At 37.9% G+C, this 18,115-nt stretch overlaps 1 protein-coding gene across 1 annotated transcript; it reads right to left on the bottom strand.

Moving 5' to 3' along the window:
- Positions 1-9,561: 9,561 nt before the first annotated feature.
- On the bottom strand, positions 9,562-18,059 carry LOC311289729 (uncharacterized protein). Its single transcript, XM_084407967.1, has 4 exons — positions 17,824-18,059; positions 16,689-16,785; positions 15,871-16,016; positions 9,562-10,582 (listed from the first exon to the last, which is right to left on the bottom strand). Exons 3-4 carry the CDS (start codon positions 15,953-15,955, stop codon positions 9,678-9,680), a joined length of 990 nt encoding a protein of 329 aa, XP_084264093.1. The 5' UTR covers positions 15,956-16,016; positions 16,689-16,785; positions 17,824-18,059; the 3' UTR covers positions 9,562-9,677.
- Between the last annotated feature and the right edge of the window lie 56 nt (positions 18,060-18,115).

The following is an 18,115-nucleotide window of genomic DNA, read 5'->3' as shown; positions in this document are numbered from 1 at the left end:
GACTTGAAGCAGTTTATTACAAATAAAACAAAACATGAAACAAAAACATGGCGTGGCATGAAAACAAAAAAATAAAGACATGAACTTACACAACAGCAGACTACAGGAAACAATACTTGACAAAGACACATGGCAAACATGAGGGCTTAAATACACAGACTAATGACAAGACAAGGGACACCTGTGAACAATGAACCAATGACAACATGACGCATCAGACAAGGGAACACATGGCAGGATCACATGACAGACATGGAAACATGATATGAACAAACCCAAAACGTGACAGATCGCCCCCTCTAAGGGCGGCTCCCGACGACCAAAAAATAAATAAAATAAATTCAAGGAGGGTGGTGGAGCGGTGGTGGTCTTGAGGGAGGGATGGTGGGCCAAGGCCCGTGCAGGGGGACAGGACATGGGTCGTGGCATGGCGTGGGCGGACCTGGGCCTTGGCATGGCGAACAGGGTGGAGCAGGCTGTGCAGGCGGCCAGGGCGGAGCAGACAGTTCAGGTGGCCAAGGTGGACCAGACAGTTCAGGGGACAATGGCGGCGTGGCCTCCATGGTCCTATCAAGGGACCCACAAAACTAGATTAAAGACGCATCTCTTCAGCCAGGCATTCATATAATATTCTAATCTTACAGTTAAATCCTGGCTCTAGTTCATAAACGCCAGAGGAGAACTGGCCCCCGACTGAGCCTGGGTTCTCCCAAGGTTTTTTTTTCTCCATTGGGTCACCTGATGGAGTTTTAGGTCACCATTAGGTCACTTGATGGAGTTTTTCGGTTCCTTGCCACTGTTGCCTTTGGCTTGCTCAGTTGGGGATATTTTGGGGATATTTAATTTTATCAATCAATAAATTCCACTAGAAACAAACCTTGTTGTATTATTTTAATTTAATACTGTGAAGCTGCTTTGATACAATCTGTATTGTGAAAAGCACTATACAAATATACTTGACTTGACTTGACATGACGTGAAGAGACTAAGACTTGGAAGATATGGTGTGAAGTGGCTCAGGCTTGGCAGGCATGACGTGAAGTGGCTCAGGCTTGGTAGATACTGCGGGTTTGTGAGGCTCCTCCTCAAAACCCACAGTAAATGAGGAACCGCCCAATAACAGGGCATAGTCTATGTATTGTGCCAGAGACCCCCAGGCAGCTGGGAGCAAACAGGCTCATTCAAACCCACCCTAAAAATGTCCTTGAGGGCCACATCATTAAAGTCCAACAGGTGAGAGAGTTCACAAAACTCTGCCACATAATCCTCAATGGTGAGGTTGTCTTGCCGAAGACAAAGGAGGGCAACTGCTGGGTTCATAGTAAATGGTCAAGTATTCTGTAAAGGGATTCCACTGGAGGCAAGTTGTAAAGAACCCAAGTGCAGTTTATTACAAATAAAAACATGAAACAAAAACATGGCGTGGCATGAAAACAAAAAAATAAAGACATGAACTTACACAACAGCAGACTACAGGAAACAATACTTGACAAAGACACATGGCAAACATGAGGGCTTAAATACACAGACTAATGACAAGACAAGGGACACCTGTGAACAATGAAACAATGAACCAATGACAACATGACACATCAGACAAGGGAACACATGGCAGGATCACATGACTAACAGGGAATCACATGACAGACAAGGAAACATGACATGAACAAACCCAAAACATGACAATACATATAGGGAAGCATAAAATAATAAAAACAATAGCCTAGCATGCAGCCTATAAATTGTTAAAAATGAACACTTCAGTAACACTGCACTAGAGAAAAATATGGCCTATGGATTATCATGTTACTTCAAATTTTTCCATTCGTTATGACGTTATGAAATGAGATTGGAGCAAGTAAAACCATGAAGCCTAATGTTTGGCGCGTTTTGCTTTTCAAACGCAAAGCACAAGTGACTCAAACTCACAGCGCATGCAGAGAACATGTACTGAAGTGATCGAGCCGCTCCAAACTATGAAACATTATTGTTACCACATTATACATATCTACGTTTGAGCAGATATCCACAAACACAGTATTTAACGGTAAACACGGGTCTAAACATTATAATATTCACCATATTAGAGTAAACACTCACACTAGCCTACTTTTATATCATGCTGTGTTTTATTATCAAACATATAGTCAGGGGGCCAAAACTGATATTAAAACTTTGTTGGACACTTTTTGGTACAAGTATACAACCTATCCAGTATTAATATTTAACCCCTCAACGTGTTCTAGCCAGGTTGTCAGCTTAGAAAATGTTTTTTTGTCCATTTTAACACTATATTCTTAAAAGTGGTAAAAGCGGATTTTTTTCCCAAAGTGCTTCCATTTTCTTCCATTTTCTTCTATTGTAATTTTGGGCAAATGTGCAATATAATCCAATTTATGTGCAAGCATGATCATTAAAAAATAATAATCAATAAATACCACAAGAGAATCACACCACAAGGGGCACTGTTGTGTCAGCACAGCTGTGATTTGGCAGCAGATTGAGGCAGCAGATCCAGAGAAGATGATCACAGCAGGTGTCAACAGTGCAGTCTGAACAAAACTTTATAAAGGAGTGAATCACACAAACACACAACAGATTAACTTGATCTATTTGTCTACACAAACATTTACAAACAGATACAAACATAAAGATTCTACCATCAAATGTTGCCAGAAACAGGTAAGCTAAATTGTTTTCCAACTAGCTATATACTTACCAGACATACACTCACCTAAAGTATTATTAGGAACACCATACTAATACTGTGTTTGACCCCCTTTCGCCTTCAGAACTGCCTTAATTCTACGTGGCATTGATTCAACAAGGTGCTGAAAGCATTCTTTAGAAATGTTGGCCCATATTGATATGGGCATCTTGCAGTTGATGGAGATTTGTGGGATGCACATCCAGGGCACGAAGCTCCCGTTCCACCACATCCCAAAGATGCTCTATTGGGTTGAGATCTGGTGACTGTGGGCGCCATTTTAGCATAGTGATCTCATTGTCTTGTTCAAGAAACCAATTTGAAATGATTCGAGCTTTGTGACATGGTGCATTATCCTGCTGGAAGTAGCCATCAGAGGATGGGTACATGCTGGTCATAAAGGGATGGACATGGTCAGAAACAATGCTCAGGTAGGCCGTGGCATTTAAACGATGCCCAACTGGCACTAAGGGGCCTAAAGTGTGCCAAGAAAACATCCCCCACACCATTACACCACCACCACCAGCCTGCACAGTGGTAACAAGGCATGATGGATCCATGTTCTCATTCTGTTTACGCCAAATTCTGACTCTACCATCTGAATGTCTCAACAGAAATCGAGACTCATCAGACCAGGAAACATTTTTCCAGTCTTCAACTGTCCAATTTTGGTGAGCTTGTGCAAATTGTAGCCTCTTTTTCCTATTTGTAGTGGAGATGAGTGGTACCCGGTGGGGTCTTCTGCTGTTGTAGCCCATCCGCCTCAAGGTTGTGCGTGTTTTGGCTTCACAAATGCTTTGCTGCATACCTTGGTTGTAACGAGTGGTTATTTCAGTCAAAGTTGCTCTTCTATCAGCTTGAATCAGTCTGCCCATTCTCCTCTGACCTCTAGCATCAACAAGGCATTTTCGCCCACAGGACTGCCACATACTGGATGTTTTTTCCTTTTCACACCATTCTTTGTAAACCCTAGAAATGGTTGTGCGTGAAAATCCCAGTAACTGAGCAGATTGTGAAATACTCAGACCGGCCCGTCTGGCACCAACAACCATGCCACGCTCAAAATTGCTTAAATCACCTTTCTTTCCCATTCTGACATTCAGTTTGGAGTTCAGGAGATTGTCTTGACCAGGACCACACCCCTAAATGCATTGAAGCAACTGCCATGTGATTGGTTGATTAGATAATTGCATTAATGAGAAATTGAACAGGTGTTCCTAATAATCCTTTAGGTGAGTGTATAGCTAGGCTAATTTACTTTCATAATTACTAGCTTACTTACTAATAGGTAAATTAAGTTTTGTGCAGATGTGTAATGGAAATATTATGTTTTTAATTTATTTGCTGCACAGCAGCCTATTTTACAGTCTGCTAAGCTAAAAGTGTTAATAAGTTTGTTAGATAGCAAAGCCCTCAGCTTATGTCAGAGGACATTGTAGTGATCCACTCAGAAACCAATCAGACTAGTGTAGTGAAAAATTTATTTGCCTTCAGATGAGATAACATGGATCCAGAGGGAGCTGTAAGCCTAGCGTCCAAAGAAAAACAAATAGGAAGAGATATTGATTGGGAAAAATGTTTCATTTGTCAAGACAAATATGGAAAATACAGCCAAGATAAAGCCCTTTGATTGAAGTGATTTTTCAGGAAGTGGTGTCTTTGTGCTCTTTCTGGAGATTATTGTAGTATAATATTGTGCAATATAATAGACACACACCATTATTTGCATTGCGCTTAGCTTGACCTTGCTTATTCAATCCATTCAGTCTCAAAGGGATGAGACTGACAACCTGAGAGCCAACCTCAGCCAACCCCACTGCTTTGATGGGGAAAAACATACCTTTGCCATACGACTATTACATAGTTATTACTACTAACTAGTTACTAACCCCTAACCCTAAAGAAGTGAGAGAGCAGTTTTGTTAGGATGGAATTAATAACTATAGTGATATGTGAATTAAATATAATTTGTGTTACAACCTGGTACGCTAATTAAGTCAAATAGCACCATAGACCATCATCTACAGTTCTAAATTTCCGCCTTGACATTAAAGTATTATAACTTGTGTAGGGCTGAAACGATTAGTCGACATTGTCGACAATAAAAAATTGTCGACAAATATCTTTGTTGTCGAGTAGTCGTTTGATCCCACGTGACCTAATGTAAGGGCCTGCAATATCGCGATTTGACCGCCACGGCGCTGTAGCGCTAGAGTGTAATGCAGCCATTACAAATGCTATTGCGGTAGAAGAAAACACAGCGCGAATTATGACGGAGTGCAAACGAATCCGAACTAGTAAGGTGTGTAAAGAATCCGTGTATCATTCGTTCAGTCGTTTTTTATTTCATATTGAAAGTAGAAAACATTGAAAACGGTTCCTTTTTCGATTTTTCATTTTTTCCAAAAAAACGAAAAACAAGAATTCAGCTTGATTTTTCGTTTTTCGTTCTGAGGTAGAAAAATGAATAAACAGCTTGGATATTCGATTTCTACACGTGGGCGGGAATGAAACGCCCCTTTCCTCTGATTTGTCAGCCAAAGATCAAACTGTCCCGTCATCAGTTCTTCCTCAGTTCTGCACTGCAGAATAAGAGTCCTCCGTTGTGTGGATTAACGCATTTATTGCAACTTTTTCATATTTTTTCCCATCAACCAGACTAACGAATGGCTCGACACAACCCGTACTGGGGAATAGACTAGACAGGGCTTCTTTGTAGACCAGAGTTCTCAAGTGCCAGGGGTTTGCTATTTTCCTATTTTCCGAACTGTAAAGTCACGTTTTTTTATAAATTTTTTACCATGAACCACGCTGTGTTTTATTCCTACGTGACTATATAATGCATTTTACTTCAAATAATCTAAATGTTGGCTTTGAAAAGTAGGTGCGTCAGAAGGCTATTCACTCTATTTTGGTTCATTTTTGGTGAGCGCCAGAAAGATCTAAAGAGACCGAGACGCGCTAAAGCAGCGCATCATGTTGTTTTCTTTATTTTTCAAAGGCATGACATTTTGTAGTCATTTTGAATGTACACAAATACATTGTACTGTTTCAAATGACAGATTATTAAACGACAGAATATTAAGTTATTTCCCCTGCTGAGCAATAAATCCAAGTGATGGCGCTGGCGCATCGCTCGCTCACACAACATCTAGGCTATTATCAGTTCACTTCTGGCATTGCTAACTTGACATTGCAGCCTGTTCATTATTAAAATAAAACACAGTCAACCAAATATATAAAAAGTTATTCTGCTTAATTTAATTGGTCTGTTGTAGCCTACAATATAAAGGCTGTGCCGCACAGTCCTAGTTGCTGTTATTCCAAACTCATTTCCCTTGCTGTGAAGATGATGATTTAGCCTATACGTGTATATGGGACTCGGCTGAAGTATAAAGCCTTCTTTACATTACTAGTTAGCATCCAAATGTTACATTGCAAATATGGAAACTTTGGACCGAATGAGAGATGCGCGAAACCAACGTCGGTACAGTTTCAGTTTCGATTCAAATACATTTGTTTAGGCTTGGCTTTTAAAATAGGTTAAATGTTGTTTATAATAAAGGACACAATAGGCTATTTTTATAAGCTATTAGGTTATATTTGTATTATAGGCTACGTGGCTACTTATTTTTCATTCTTGTTGTTTTCTGAATAGCCTCATTTAAAGATTTGACATAGGCTACAGTAAGGGGAAGTAAAATACGCATAGACATAGCCTATATGTTATTAATAGTGTTTATAATGTTAATGTTGTATTTTATTTACCGGTCTTTTACACTATTTCTGAATAGGCTAATAATAAAATGCGTTTGCTTCCCTCTCAACATGACCCGGTGGACTGCGCACAAGCGCACATCTTTGGGATATAAATTAATAAATTTGAATAAAACACAAGGCCTACATTATAAAACTCAGAAGAGTATGTATTTTAATATCTCTGTTGTTCCTCTGTTCTCCGGTTGTTAGTCAGTCTGAATGACAATTCATGCGTTTACGTTAATATAGGCCTATTATATAGGCTTATGCATTATTCTTTTCTTTTTGTATTAGTGTTAAAAAATATTTAATTTACAACTAATTATATTAATTTATATCTTCATTTATTATTTAAAAAAAAAAACTGGGCGAGGACACCATGGTAGGCTAACAGCCGTCATTTACCCTGCATAACTAGCTGATGCTAAGCAGGTGAATCTACAAAGAAGAAAGCCCTGTCTAGTCTATTCCCTAGTACGGGTTGTGTCGAGACATTCGTTAGTCTGGTTGATGGAAAAAATATGAAAAAGTTGCAATAAACGCGTTAAGAATCCACACAACGGAGGACTCTTATTCTGCAGTGCAGAACTGAGGAAGAACTGATGACGGGACAGTTTGATCTTCGGCTGACAAATCAGAGAAAAGGGTCGTTTCATTCCCGCCCACGTGTAGAAATCGAATATTCAAGCTGTTCATTCATTTTTCTACCTCAGAACGAAAAGTGAAAAATCAAGCTGAATTCTTGTTTTTCGTTTTTTTGGAAAAAATGAAAAATCGAAAAAGGAACCGTTTTCTATTTTTTTCTACTTTCAATATGAAATAAAAAACGACTGAACGAATGATACACGGATTGTAAAGTTTCACAAAACTGCAAACCAAGAATGCTGTCGTATGCAATACATGCAAGGCGGAACTTGCTTTTCACGGGAGCACAACATGCATGTTAAAACACTTAAAGAGGAAAAACCCGGCACGAGACGAGCCAGTGAGAGGTGAATATTCTCCAGCTGAAGCTAAATAACTAGCAGTAAATCTCTTTTTAGAGAATGCAATACTACTAATAATAGCAATAATATTAACAATAATAATATAATTACAGTAATGTGATGATTCATTTCAGAATAAAGAACAATGTCTTATCCCTTGCCTGTATTTTGTTACATATTCATGAAGACTTACAAAAGGAGATGTTATGAAGAATATCATGTCAGTTAATTTTTTATACTGTAAATTAAAAGGTGAATGAGAATGTCTCTGTCAGCTCAGCTCAATTGTCATATCAATTTAAAAAAAAAATGATTCTTATAATAATTGTTTGCAGTTTAAGTGTGTCTGTAATGCAGCTGATAATTTTTTTTGTTTATTTTTTTCTATTGAAAGAGAACAGAATATTTAAGCAATGCTTAGAAGGGCATTTGTGTGTGATTTGAGTTGGACAGAAATCTGAAAACTTAAAGAGAATGACCTGTTTAGTTGCTCAAAGTTCATTAAAACAACCATTTCAAAAGCTGAAGTGATTTTCTTTTTTTTATATTATAGTTAGAATATGTATAACTCCGTGTTTTAACTAATTGAAAAGGCTGAATAATCGTTCCAAACGTACTGATTAGTCGGCGAAATAATCGATGATTAGTCGATTAATCGTTCTAATAATCGTTAGATTAATCGATTATCAAAATAATCGTTTGTTGCAGCCCTAAACTTGAGCAGCATTGCACTGTCTCTCCCTACAAGCTTTAAACTTGGCTTGACTCATTCCCATAGATATGCGTACTGATTGATAGAGGTTTTGGGATACTAGGTTATGTTTCCAAGCTGATATTCACTTTGAAAACTGGTTCTCTTTAGGCGGAGATTGTTTTTTTCATGTTCTAGTTCTGTTGTCTCTTACACTGTACAGTAAATGTTCATTCTGACACTTCAGCAGACATCCCGTGAGTGTTGGCTTTCATTTGATACCATTTGGTCCTTGTGGTTGTGGAGATATTCAACATTTACTGTTGGCATGTCGTGTTGAGCAGGAAACCCAAAAATTGGCCTGAAATTGCTTGTACAAGTCACAAAAAAAAAAAATTCAGCTTGACAACCACCCTAATATCTTACCTATGGGTGTCTTCTAACTAAAAAAATAGGGTGACAGCTTGTACCAAAACATGTCCGCAAAAGTCTTAACGGAAGCCCTTTTCAGAATTGGCCCCCTGACTAATAAAACCATCCTTGTGTCATACATGTATATAAATTTAGCATTAGGCTTCATGGTTTTACTCAAATCTCATTTCACAACATACATTTTAGTCTGGCACCAGTTTGACTAGTTGCTACAATGTAAAGTCTATGCAACAATAACATGCTTACTATTATGAGTGGACATGTCTTACCTTAAAAATCGTTCTCATCTTCAAATTGCGTTCTTCTAATTCTTGCAACATCGACACTGGTATCTGAACTGAATTGAATCAACAATGAACTGAATAACTACATTGCTGTCTTTTGTAGAACTGTTTACAGCTGAATTGACCTTGTTTCAAATTGATGACGGTCAGTCACAATGTTATCTTTTAGAGTCTTTTAGGGCTGTTTTACAGCAGAATCTTAATTGTCTCCACAGCTAAGTCGCTGCCTCTCTTATCCACTTCACTAGAATGCTATTTCCCAAAATTCTGTTGCCAACCCCATCCTGTTTGACTACGAACTGATTGTTGGGTTTGCCCATCCTGGTTTGACTATTGCCTGCTCTGTTTTTTGATGATGGCTTTGAATCTACTGACTCAGCTTTGTCACTGAAGACTTCACCAACCACCGAACCTGCAGCTCAGTACTGAAATGTCAGCATAATGAGAATTAAATGAGGCAAGGGTGTAGAGTTACATTCAAGCTGTTTTAAGGCAGGAATACATTTTTTCAAGGAAAATACATTTAAATGTGTAATTTTGGTGATCAAAGATGAGTTTTGAGGTGTAAAATTGACTACAGGGGAACTTTACCATGCCTATAAAGGTATACTTGTTTCAGGATTCTATCAGCATCAAAAATGTAGTAAATTAAAGGGTCTCACATCTGCATGACTTTTCATGTAAGTGAGATGACAAAATCTGCAAGTTTGATGATTTTTATTACACTTTTTACTAAATTAAATGTCATCATCCAGAGTAAATATGCAAGTGATTTCTGAAAATTCTCTTACCACATACATAAAACTATACAGTTGATTTCAGGAATGAGTTTGCAAATGCTGTTTCAGGTCTCTTTGATATGTGAAACTCTTCTCACACTGAAGGCATGTATAAGGCTTCTCCCCAGTGTGAAGTCTCCCGTGAATGTTAAGGTTTCCTTTATGTATAAAACTTTTTCCACAGTGAGGACAGGTGAAAGGCTTCTCTCCAGTGTGAGTTCTTATGTGAACCTCAAGGATTGATTTGGTTATAAAAGTCTTTCCACAGTGATTGCACATATGAGACTTCTTTCTAGTGTGAGTTATTACATGATTCTTAAGGCGATTGCTGTCTGTGAAATTCCTTCCACACTGATGGCATGTAAAACTGTTTACTCTCAAGTGAATCTTCATGTGCTGATTAAGGTTTACTTTACATCTGAAACTCTTTCCACACTGAGAGCATATGAAAGGCTTCTCTCCAGTGTGAACTCTCATGTGATTCTTAAGATATTTTTGTGAGTAGCTCCTCCCACACAGTTTGCAGGTGTGAGGCTTCTCTCCACTGTGAAGCCTCATATGGGAATTAAGGTTTCCTTTATGTGCAAAACTCTGTCCACATTGTTGGCAGGTGTAAGGCTTCTCACCAGTGTGAATTCTCATGTGGGCTTTAAGGTTTTCTTTGCGGGCAAAACTCTGTCCACACTGTTGGCAGGTGAAAGGCTTCTCTCCGCTGTGAGTTCTCATGTGGGCAGTAAGGTTTTTTTTTTTAGTAATACTCTTTCCACACTGATGACACATGAAATAATTGTTAGATATGTTTTTCTGAGCTTTTCTATTTAGTGATGAAGTCTTTTCAGTCTCTGTGGATTTTTCTCCAGTCATGAAATCATGATGTTCATCACACCAATCTTTCTCTTCATTTTCATTCAATTCTTGACTTTCTTCTTTCAGTGCCATCAGGTCTAAAAAAAAAACCACACAAAAAACACACAAAAAACGCAAATTAACACCAGTTCAATAGACCAATCATCAAAATACTGCATAAAAGTCAACAACATGAATGCTAGATCCTATACCTAATAAGCTACAGAAAGTGGAGTCACCTTATCTCAGAATCTCCTCAATTTTGTTAACTGTTTGCTTTCTTTAGGACACATCCAAAAAAGCAAGACAGTCTAAGAAAGCTGGAGGTTATCAAACCCCTTACCACTTGACCCAAGAGAATAGGTTTATTATGGGCCAATTCCAAATCAGCCAGTCATGTCTAAAATATTCGACAAATAGTGTCCTCTCAACTATGTTCAGTTTTAAAGAGAAACTGTTCTTCAGTCAGGATAGACCACAACATTCTCTTGCTTAGCTTGATAATTATGTTGGCATTAGTGGACAAGCATTAGCATGGTTTAGGTCTTATCTGCCTGACTGCTACCACATTTGTCTGAATGAAGACGTCTCATCAAACAAGTGTGGAGTGCCACAGGGCTCAGTATTGGGTCCTCTGCTTTTCTCCTTACATACACTTTTTCATTAGTTTTTACTGTTATGGCAATGATACTCAGTTTGATATTTCCTTACAACCTGAAAAAAAAAAAAAAGCTGCACAACTCTTCAAGTTAGTAGTATTTTGAATATGGCAATCCACAAAAGTGAGTGGATTGTTTTCCTTCCTGACTCCTAAACTTTTTAAAGGGGACATTAAACATGCTAAATAGTTATTGTTACTTAAATTAGGCTGTAAAACTGGACAGAATAATTTTTGAAACGTCTTTATGAATTAAACCTTCTGCATTTCGCCAAGTCAATAATTAAAGTTGACTTTAATATCAGCTGTCACCGTCTGACTATTAAAAGCGCTTCATTTTGTAAGCTAGTAGTCCTAACAAGCTTGTTCTAGCTAGCAGTGGTAGGCATATAAAGGCGGGCATGCACTGTGCGATTTTCGTCCGATTTTGAGACGAATTCTTACTCGTGCGACTCTTTTTCGGGTCGGGACGATTTTCAGCTTTGTCGTGCAGTGTTCGTGCAGTGTACAGGGGGAAACGAGAGGCGATTAACCTCTCCCGACCGGCAATCGGATGGTCGGATGAATTTCTGGCATGTTAGAAATTTTGGTCGCTCCTCGTGACTATATTGCGCAGTTGAAGCAGAGATACCCTAAACTCAGTGTTTTTCCCTCACTGCGCCGGCGCGAAAACAGAAGTTTAACCATTTCATATGCAGCAAAAAAAAAAAAAAAAAAAAAAAAAAATGAAAAGAGGAAGATCTTTAAGTTCTGTAGTTCAAACTAGCTACAAATTACTGTTGCTTACCTCCAGTTCGTGTTGCAAAACGGATTAACCATTACCCACTTCTTCCAAGCCACCTGCGATGTACACTTTGCCTCTTTTATTAATTTGTTAAACAATGTTTTTGAATTAAAGCTGTTTTTAATTTTCATTGATGAATTATTGCAGTGTTCGGACATATTATATACGGTTAATAATTAGAGTTGAGCCGGATACTCGGCTGAAACGAGTATCCGGTACGGATAAAGCACTTTTGTCGAGTACGAGTATTATACGAGTAATACGAGTCAATATCTGTGCTCGGATTGAAAAAAAAAGAAAGTTATGTTGAGATTAGGGCTGGGCGATATATCGATATATATATATATATTCATTTATTTTATTTTTTTTAATGCGATATGGAATTAGACCATATCGCATACCGATTTAGTTTAAATTTGCGCTGTGATCCTTGCTCCAAGCAAGCTGCTGTGCTGACCCGGAGCTCTCTGCACTGCTCCCCGCACCCCGCCCCTCCTTTTCCACTTTGCGTGCGTGTTTAGAGCATGTTGTTATAACATGAAATAAAGTCTTTCACCTCAGACAAACAGACTTTCTTGTCCTGTCAGCCGTTATCCTGTTCTCGTAGCGCACACTCAATTGCACGTGCAAATGCAGCGGCGCGCGCTGTATCGCCTCACTGTATATAAAGTGCAAAAGAAACTACGAGCATGCAACGCCGTTACGTTGTAAATTACACGAAATAAAAGTAATGCAGGTATGAATTTCATTCTATTCACCAGGAGCAGTTTCCATGTTTCATTAACAGTTCTTGTATTGTGTAGGCTATTCACCATGGTAACTGTCGTTTCCATATTAACCCCAAAATGCCACTATTTTTCTTTGTGTTATTTTTTATATTTTTAAATATACTGTAGTGGCTCATACCAACATTGTATTAACAAAAACTAGTTTGGGACTGCTATTTAATACCTTTAGCATAGGCCTAATGTTTATTTATTAGTATTAGTCTTTACTATTAGTCATATTCTTACAATTTATGTTAAGTAAAGGGGGACAGTACTTGTGTGTGTGTTAACAAATTTTGAAAAAAATAAAACATGAAAAATAAAAAATATTGGGATATATCGTATATCAAAATTCAGCCTAAATATATCGGGATATGACTTTTGGTCCATATCACCCAGCCCTAGTTGAGATGAAAACTGTTGTTCATTACATTTTACTTCATAATTGCAACAGCATGTGTTGTATTCATTGTTGCAAAACTTGTTCTGTAGTTCGTTTGTTATCGTGATCAAACCCATTGATCTGAAGCTCAATGCTGATGCTGTCATGTAAATATTTTTTTAATCAGCAATAAATATAACAATTTCTGATCAACCCATATCAATTGCATGCTTAAAATAACATACCGGTTAAAGCCCCGCCCATTTTAAGACAACTCGACTCACTTCCGGGTTAAATCCCGCCCATTTCCGGGTTAGGCCCCGCCCAGTCCGAGTACAGATACAGATACAGATAATTCATATGGTTAACAGATACAGATACAGATAATGCTGTACTCGCTCATCCCTATTAATAATTAATTATATGCCTATAATTCATTGTAATCGACCTAAATGTTTTAGACAATTTTCAATGAGGAGGAGTAAGCTTCTGTGTGATATTTTATTATCCTCACAGCGCGTTGGTTTTGCGGTGATGCGCTATGAAATTATTGCGTGGCAATTTAACAGCCTATCACTTTAATAATAAAAGTAGCCTTCCCTAATAATAATAATAATAATATACAATAATACTAATAATAATTTAATACATAAATTGGAAATGCTAAATCATCTTGATATTGATAGCTGATGCTTGTTTTGACAATATCTCTGGATATGATATCGTCTATAGGCGCAACCCGGCACAAGGGTTTATCGCGCTGATTTGCGCATATTTCACACGTATAGTGTGAGCAGTGAAGTCACAGCTCGACGTTCGGACCGTATAGTGTGAGCACAGAAATCCTGAGCTTTGGCTTTACATCGCAGGCGATCTACTCGTTCAGTGTGAGTAGGTACCTTGCTGAAATCGCACAGACATCGCACAGTGTATGCCCGCCTTTAGACATACAAGACTAATAAAAATATAACATGAACCACACGTCTTTTTGCAGCCTATAACAAAAATTGAGCACCTTTGGAGTACTAGGTTGCACCAGCCATTTTTAAGTTCTCACTTAAAGGTGCTCTAAGCGATGCCGGGAGTCGTAACTTCTTGTTGACATTCGAATTGTTGTCAAACAAAACGGAGGCTAGCTCGACCCTCCCTCCTCCTCATCCCGTCTCCTCCCTCCTCCCCTACCTTCCGGCATAAAGGAATGTCAAAGTAGTCACTACAAAGTTAAGTTTTACTGATACTTCATTCAATGTGTAATGTCACCAAGTTAGATAAATGCTTTTATATATTGCAGAACAGAATGCAGAAAAAGAGAAACATTATCTTAAAATCGTTTCGCCAACTGAGGTTATAATTATAGCTCCCATACAAGGACGCAATAATAGCAAGATAACGTTAGCTTCGCGTTTCCCAGTGAGCATAAACAACGGAGGCGTCGTAAACGAATTTAGTCAAATTGTCAATAGCCTATAAATGAACATTCAAATTCATAACAAACAGTGGATGAAAACAATCATTCACACAAATTGTCGCCCTACTGTGAATTTACAATAGAGATTGATCACTAGCTGATAGAAACATATGTTGTGTATTCACCGTTCTGGCTAATTACATCCTTGTGTTGGTTTGGCGAACACGTCTGTTTAGAAAGAAAAATGGATTTACCCACCTCTTCTGCAAAAACAGAGCAACTGAATGTCGGATTGGAAGCCCTTCTGCCGGCGGAGTTCTCGCCACCTTTCGAAGGTTTTTCCGATGTAAATTCGGTACTTCGCGCGTTTCTTATCCTTGTCCCTCTTCTTTGCAATTTGTTCATCGGAAAGTCGTCTCTTTGGTCATGTGTCAGCCATAATTCAAACTTCCCTCTTCATGCTTCTCTCTCCTCCACACCCCCTTCATGTGCACACGCACTAACCCCCCAAACCCCACCCTTAAATACTTCTTGTCGGTTATTGGCTGGAACACTGTTTGTTGTGTTTCGTGGTGCGGGTGAGCCCAGTTTGTTTTTGTTGCCGTTTGTGGAGCCTGTGGTGTCTACAGAGACCGCGTTTTTTTACAGTGTGTTCAGGGGACAGGCAGCTAGCGGGTAGTGAGGAGATGTTTGCTGTATGTGACAAAAAAATGTTTGGCCTAAAAAACGCGTGGCATCGCTTAGAGCACCTTTACTTAAATTGGTAAGTATAATCCACACAAAGGTTTAGTAACTGCTAGTTAGTTTGTAACTAACTCTGTACTTTATTTTGTTGTACAACGCATTGCATTTAAAGATACATGAGCGAAAACCGCATGTTTTAACTTCCACTCAAAAATAGGCAATTACAGCATGGTATAATATATGATCCATGGGGTATTTAGAGCTGAAACTTCACAGACACATTCTGGGAACACCTGAGACTTATATTACATCTTGTAAAAGAGAGCATAACAGGTCCCCTTTAAGATGCTACATTTACAACTGAGCTTAATGGAAGATGTGAAAGTCACACCAGATGTTTATTTAGTGCACAATTTGTGTTTTTTGAAATATTCAGACAGTTTGATTCAAAACATCTACTATGTTGAAGTTTGTTGTAAAGTTATTGTAACTTTACCAAGCTGTGTCAGCGGGATAATGTTTTATTATCTTTTTATATGCTAATGTTTTTTTTGCTAAATTATAACTTGATTCAATGAATAACAAGTGCTCCAAGACTGGTTTGATAAAGATGAGAAAAAAGAAAAAAAAAACTTATAGACAACAACTGAAAAGTTTATAACTAACATTTACTTTACTCAAAAATGTTCAAAAGAAAACCAACCTGTTTGTTCCTCATTTTCTTCTTGTTTCACACTGAATACTTCTTCAATCCTAATGTCTTCACTCTCCTCTTTAATAAACTCCATCTTTATAATAGTGTCATGTGGATCTCAGTCGCTTCACCAGGAGTTTTTCTGTGTGTTTGTCCTGTTTAAGATGAGAATAATTAACAGAAAGAAAAATATATCCAAACTAAATCTCTGTGTGTGTCTCAATCAGCTCTAGTTCAGTAGTTCAGTGCACTGGTAAGAGAGTCAGTCAGAATGAGAGTTAATGGATTTAAACCTGATTAGACTAAAAACTTACTAGCACTAAAATGTAATAAAAGAATACATATAACACAGGCACTTAATATTTATTATTTATATTTGGTATTTTAATGAATAAATTTAATATATTACACTATTTTAATAATCACAGTTGTCATTATGCTTTGTTTCTCGTTGCATTTACACTGTTTTGACCAGCACGTGACGTCAGACGGCAGTAGTTCGAGCGCTTTGAATCAATGAATCATTTTGAAGTGTTTGGTTCAATTGACTCGGAGTTTCAAAAGGCTCAGTTTCTCCATCACTACTTGCCATTGAGAGAATTCGTGTTTACCATAAACTGACATAGAGAGCTAAATGAGCCGCACATTTTCTGTTACTTATGTGTAGATTCGCTTTACTCATAAATGATAACGTTTATTAATGGTAAATTAAGTATTACACTGTTACATTCAACAACTATTGAGCCATATTACAATAAAAAAAAAAAATCTAAGAATGCCTAAAAGGGTTGCATTGATTTAAACACGAAATGTTTAAGAACACAAACCTTTCCTCAGCCAAATCCCAACAGATGCATGAGAGCGGCGCATCCTTATGACGTCATATCGCCAAAATAAAAGTCCCATTCAGAAGTCCCATGCTGTCTAAAATCACAAAAGTGGATAGAAATTAACATACAATAAACAAATAATTAAAATGATGTCAGAATAATTCAGACTTTAATTATTTGTGAAATACATAATGTTGTCCAATGATGTGTTGAAAATATTAAGAACCTCTAATGAAAAAGAAAATAAGTCTGAGATTATGCCTATACAGTATACCGTTTTGCTTTTTAGACAACTGTAGCTAATAAATTTTAGGCTACTTAAGAGCATGTAATTCAATACTGAGTAATATGAATATGGACTTATTGAATATATGACTAATTGAATTTGAGTTAGTTTGTTATTACAGACATGTAGAGAAATCACCCTAAAATTAAAACCAACCTTTTCTCCATATGACGTTTTTGCCTTCAAGATTTGTTAAACAACATTTTTGACACTATTTGCCCAGACTTATTGAATATCATAAACAGTTGTTTTTTGACTGAGACTGTTCCTGACTGTAAATGAACTTCCCGTTACACCCGGTGCTAAATTTGAAAATAAATAATTGCCGGATCAAAAACAGAAATTAAAAGGCACTGTGACCGACAGACCATACAACTTAATTTTTCCCAGAACATACAATGACGTCACTAAACAATGACGGCACATAACCTCCAAATACATTTGCATTAACCGGCGCTAGCATGATGCGTGCACCATGGTGTGAAGCAAGCGTTTTCAATTAATTCCTATGGACGCTGAGCTTTACGTTCATGCATGAGAACTGAACTGAACACGCTCACTTTATGCCAGTGTGCACGCACCGTCACCATGTAATGCACCTGTTTATGCTGGATCATATAAAAAAAATAATTACATCTAAGAGCAGAGCTTTCTGCATGGCCTCCAGACTCTCCTCAGTTTCTGCTGATGGCTATTCTGGGCAAATATTCACCTCAGCTCTTTTTGATTTTTTACTCCAAAGGCTGCAGGTTTTAATTAAGGCTGCTGAAGTTTCAATTCAGCATCATCCGAGAACTTAAAGGATTAGTTCACCCCAAAATGAAAATATCCTAATAATTTACTCACTCCAATGCCATCCAAGATATCCATGTCTTTCTTTCCTCAGAGGAAGAGAAATTATGTTTTTTGAGGAAAACATTTCTGGATTTTTCGTCTAACAATGGACTTCATTGGTTACCATCGATTTTAAGTCCAAATCAATGCAGTTTCAAAAGTCTTCGAAGTGTTTAAACGGGCTGTACGCGATCACAGCTGAAGAAGAGGTTGTTATCTAGCAAAACGATAGAGATGGTCCTCACTGCAGAACATGAAATCCACGGGGAGGAGTCGGATCCAGATCCAACTCCTCCCACCTTAC

Source organism: Rutilus rutilus, assembly GCF_951802725.1.
Source record: "Rutilus rutilus genome assembly, chromosome: 4".
Taxonomy (NCBI): domain Eukaryota; kingdom Metazoa; phylum Chordata; class Actinopteri; order Cypriniformes; family Leuciscidae; genus Rutilus; species Rutilus rutilus.
The sequence above is the reverse complement of the archived record's forward strand: the minus strand, read 5'-3'. Positions and strand labels throughout refer to the sequence as shown.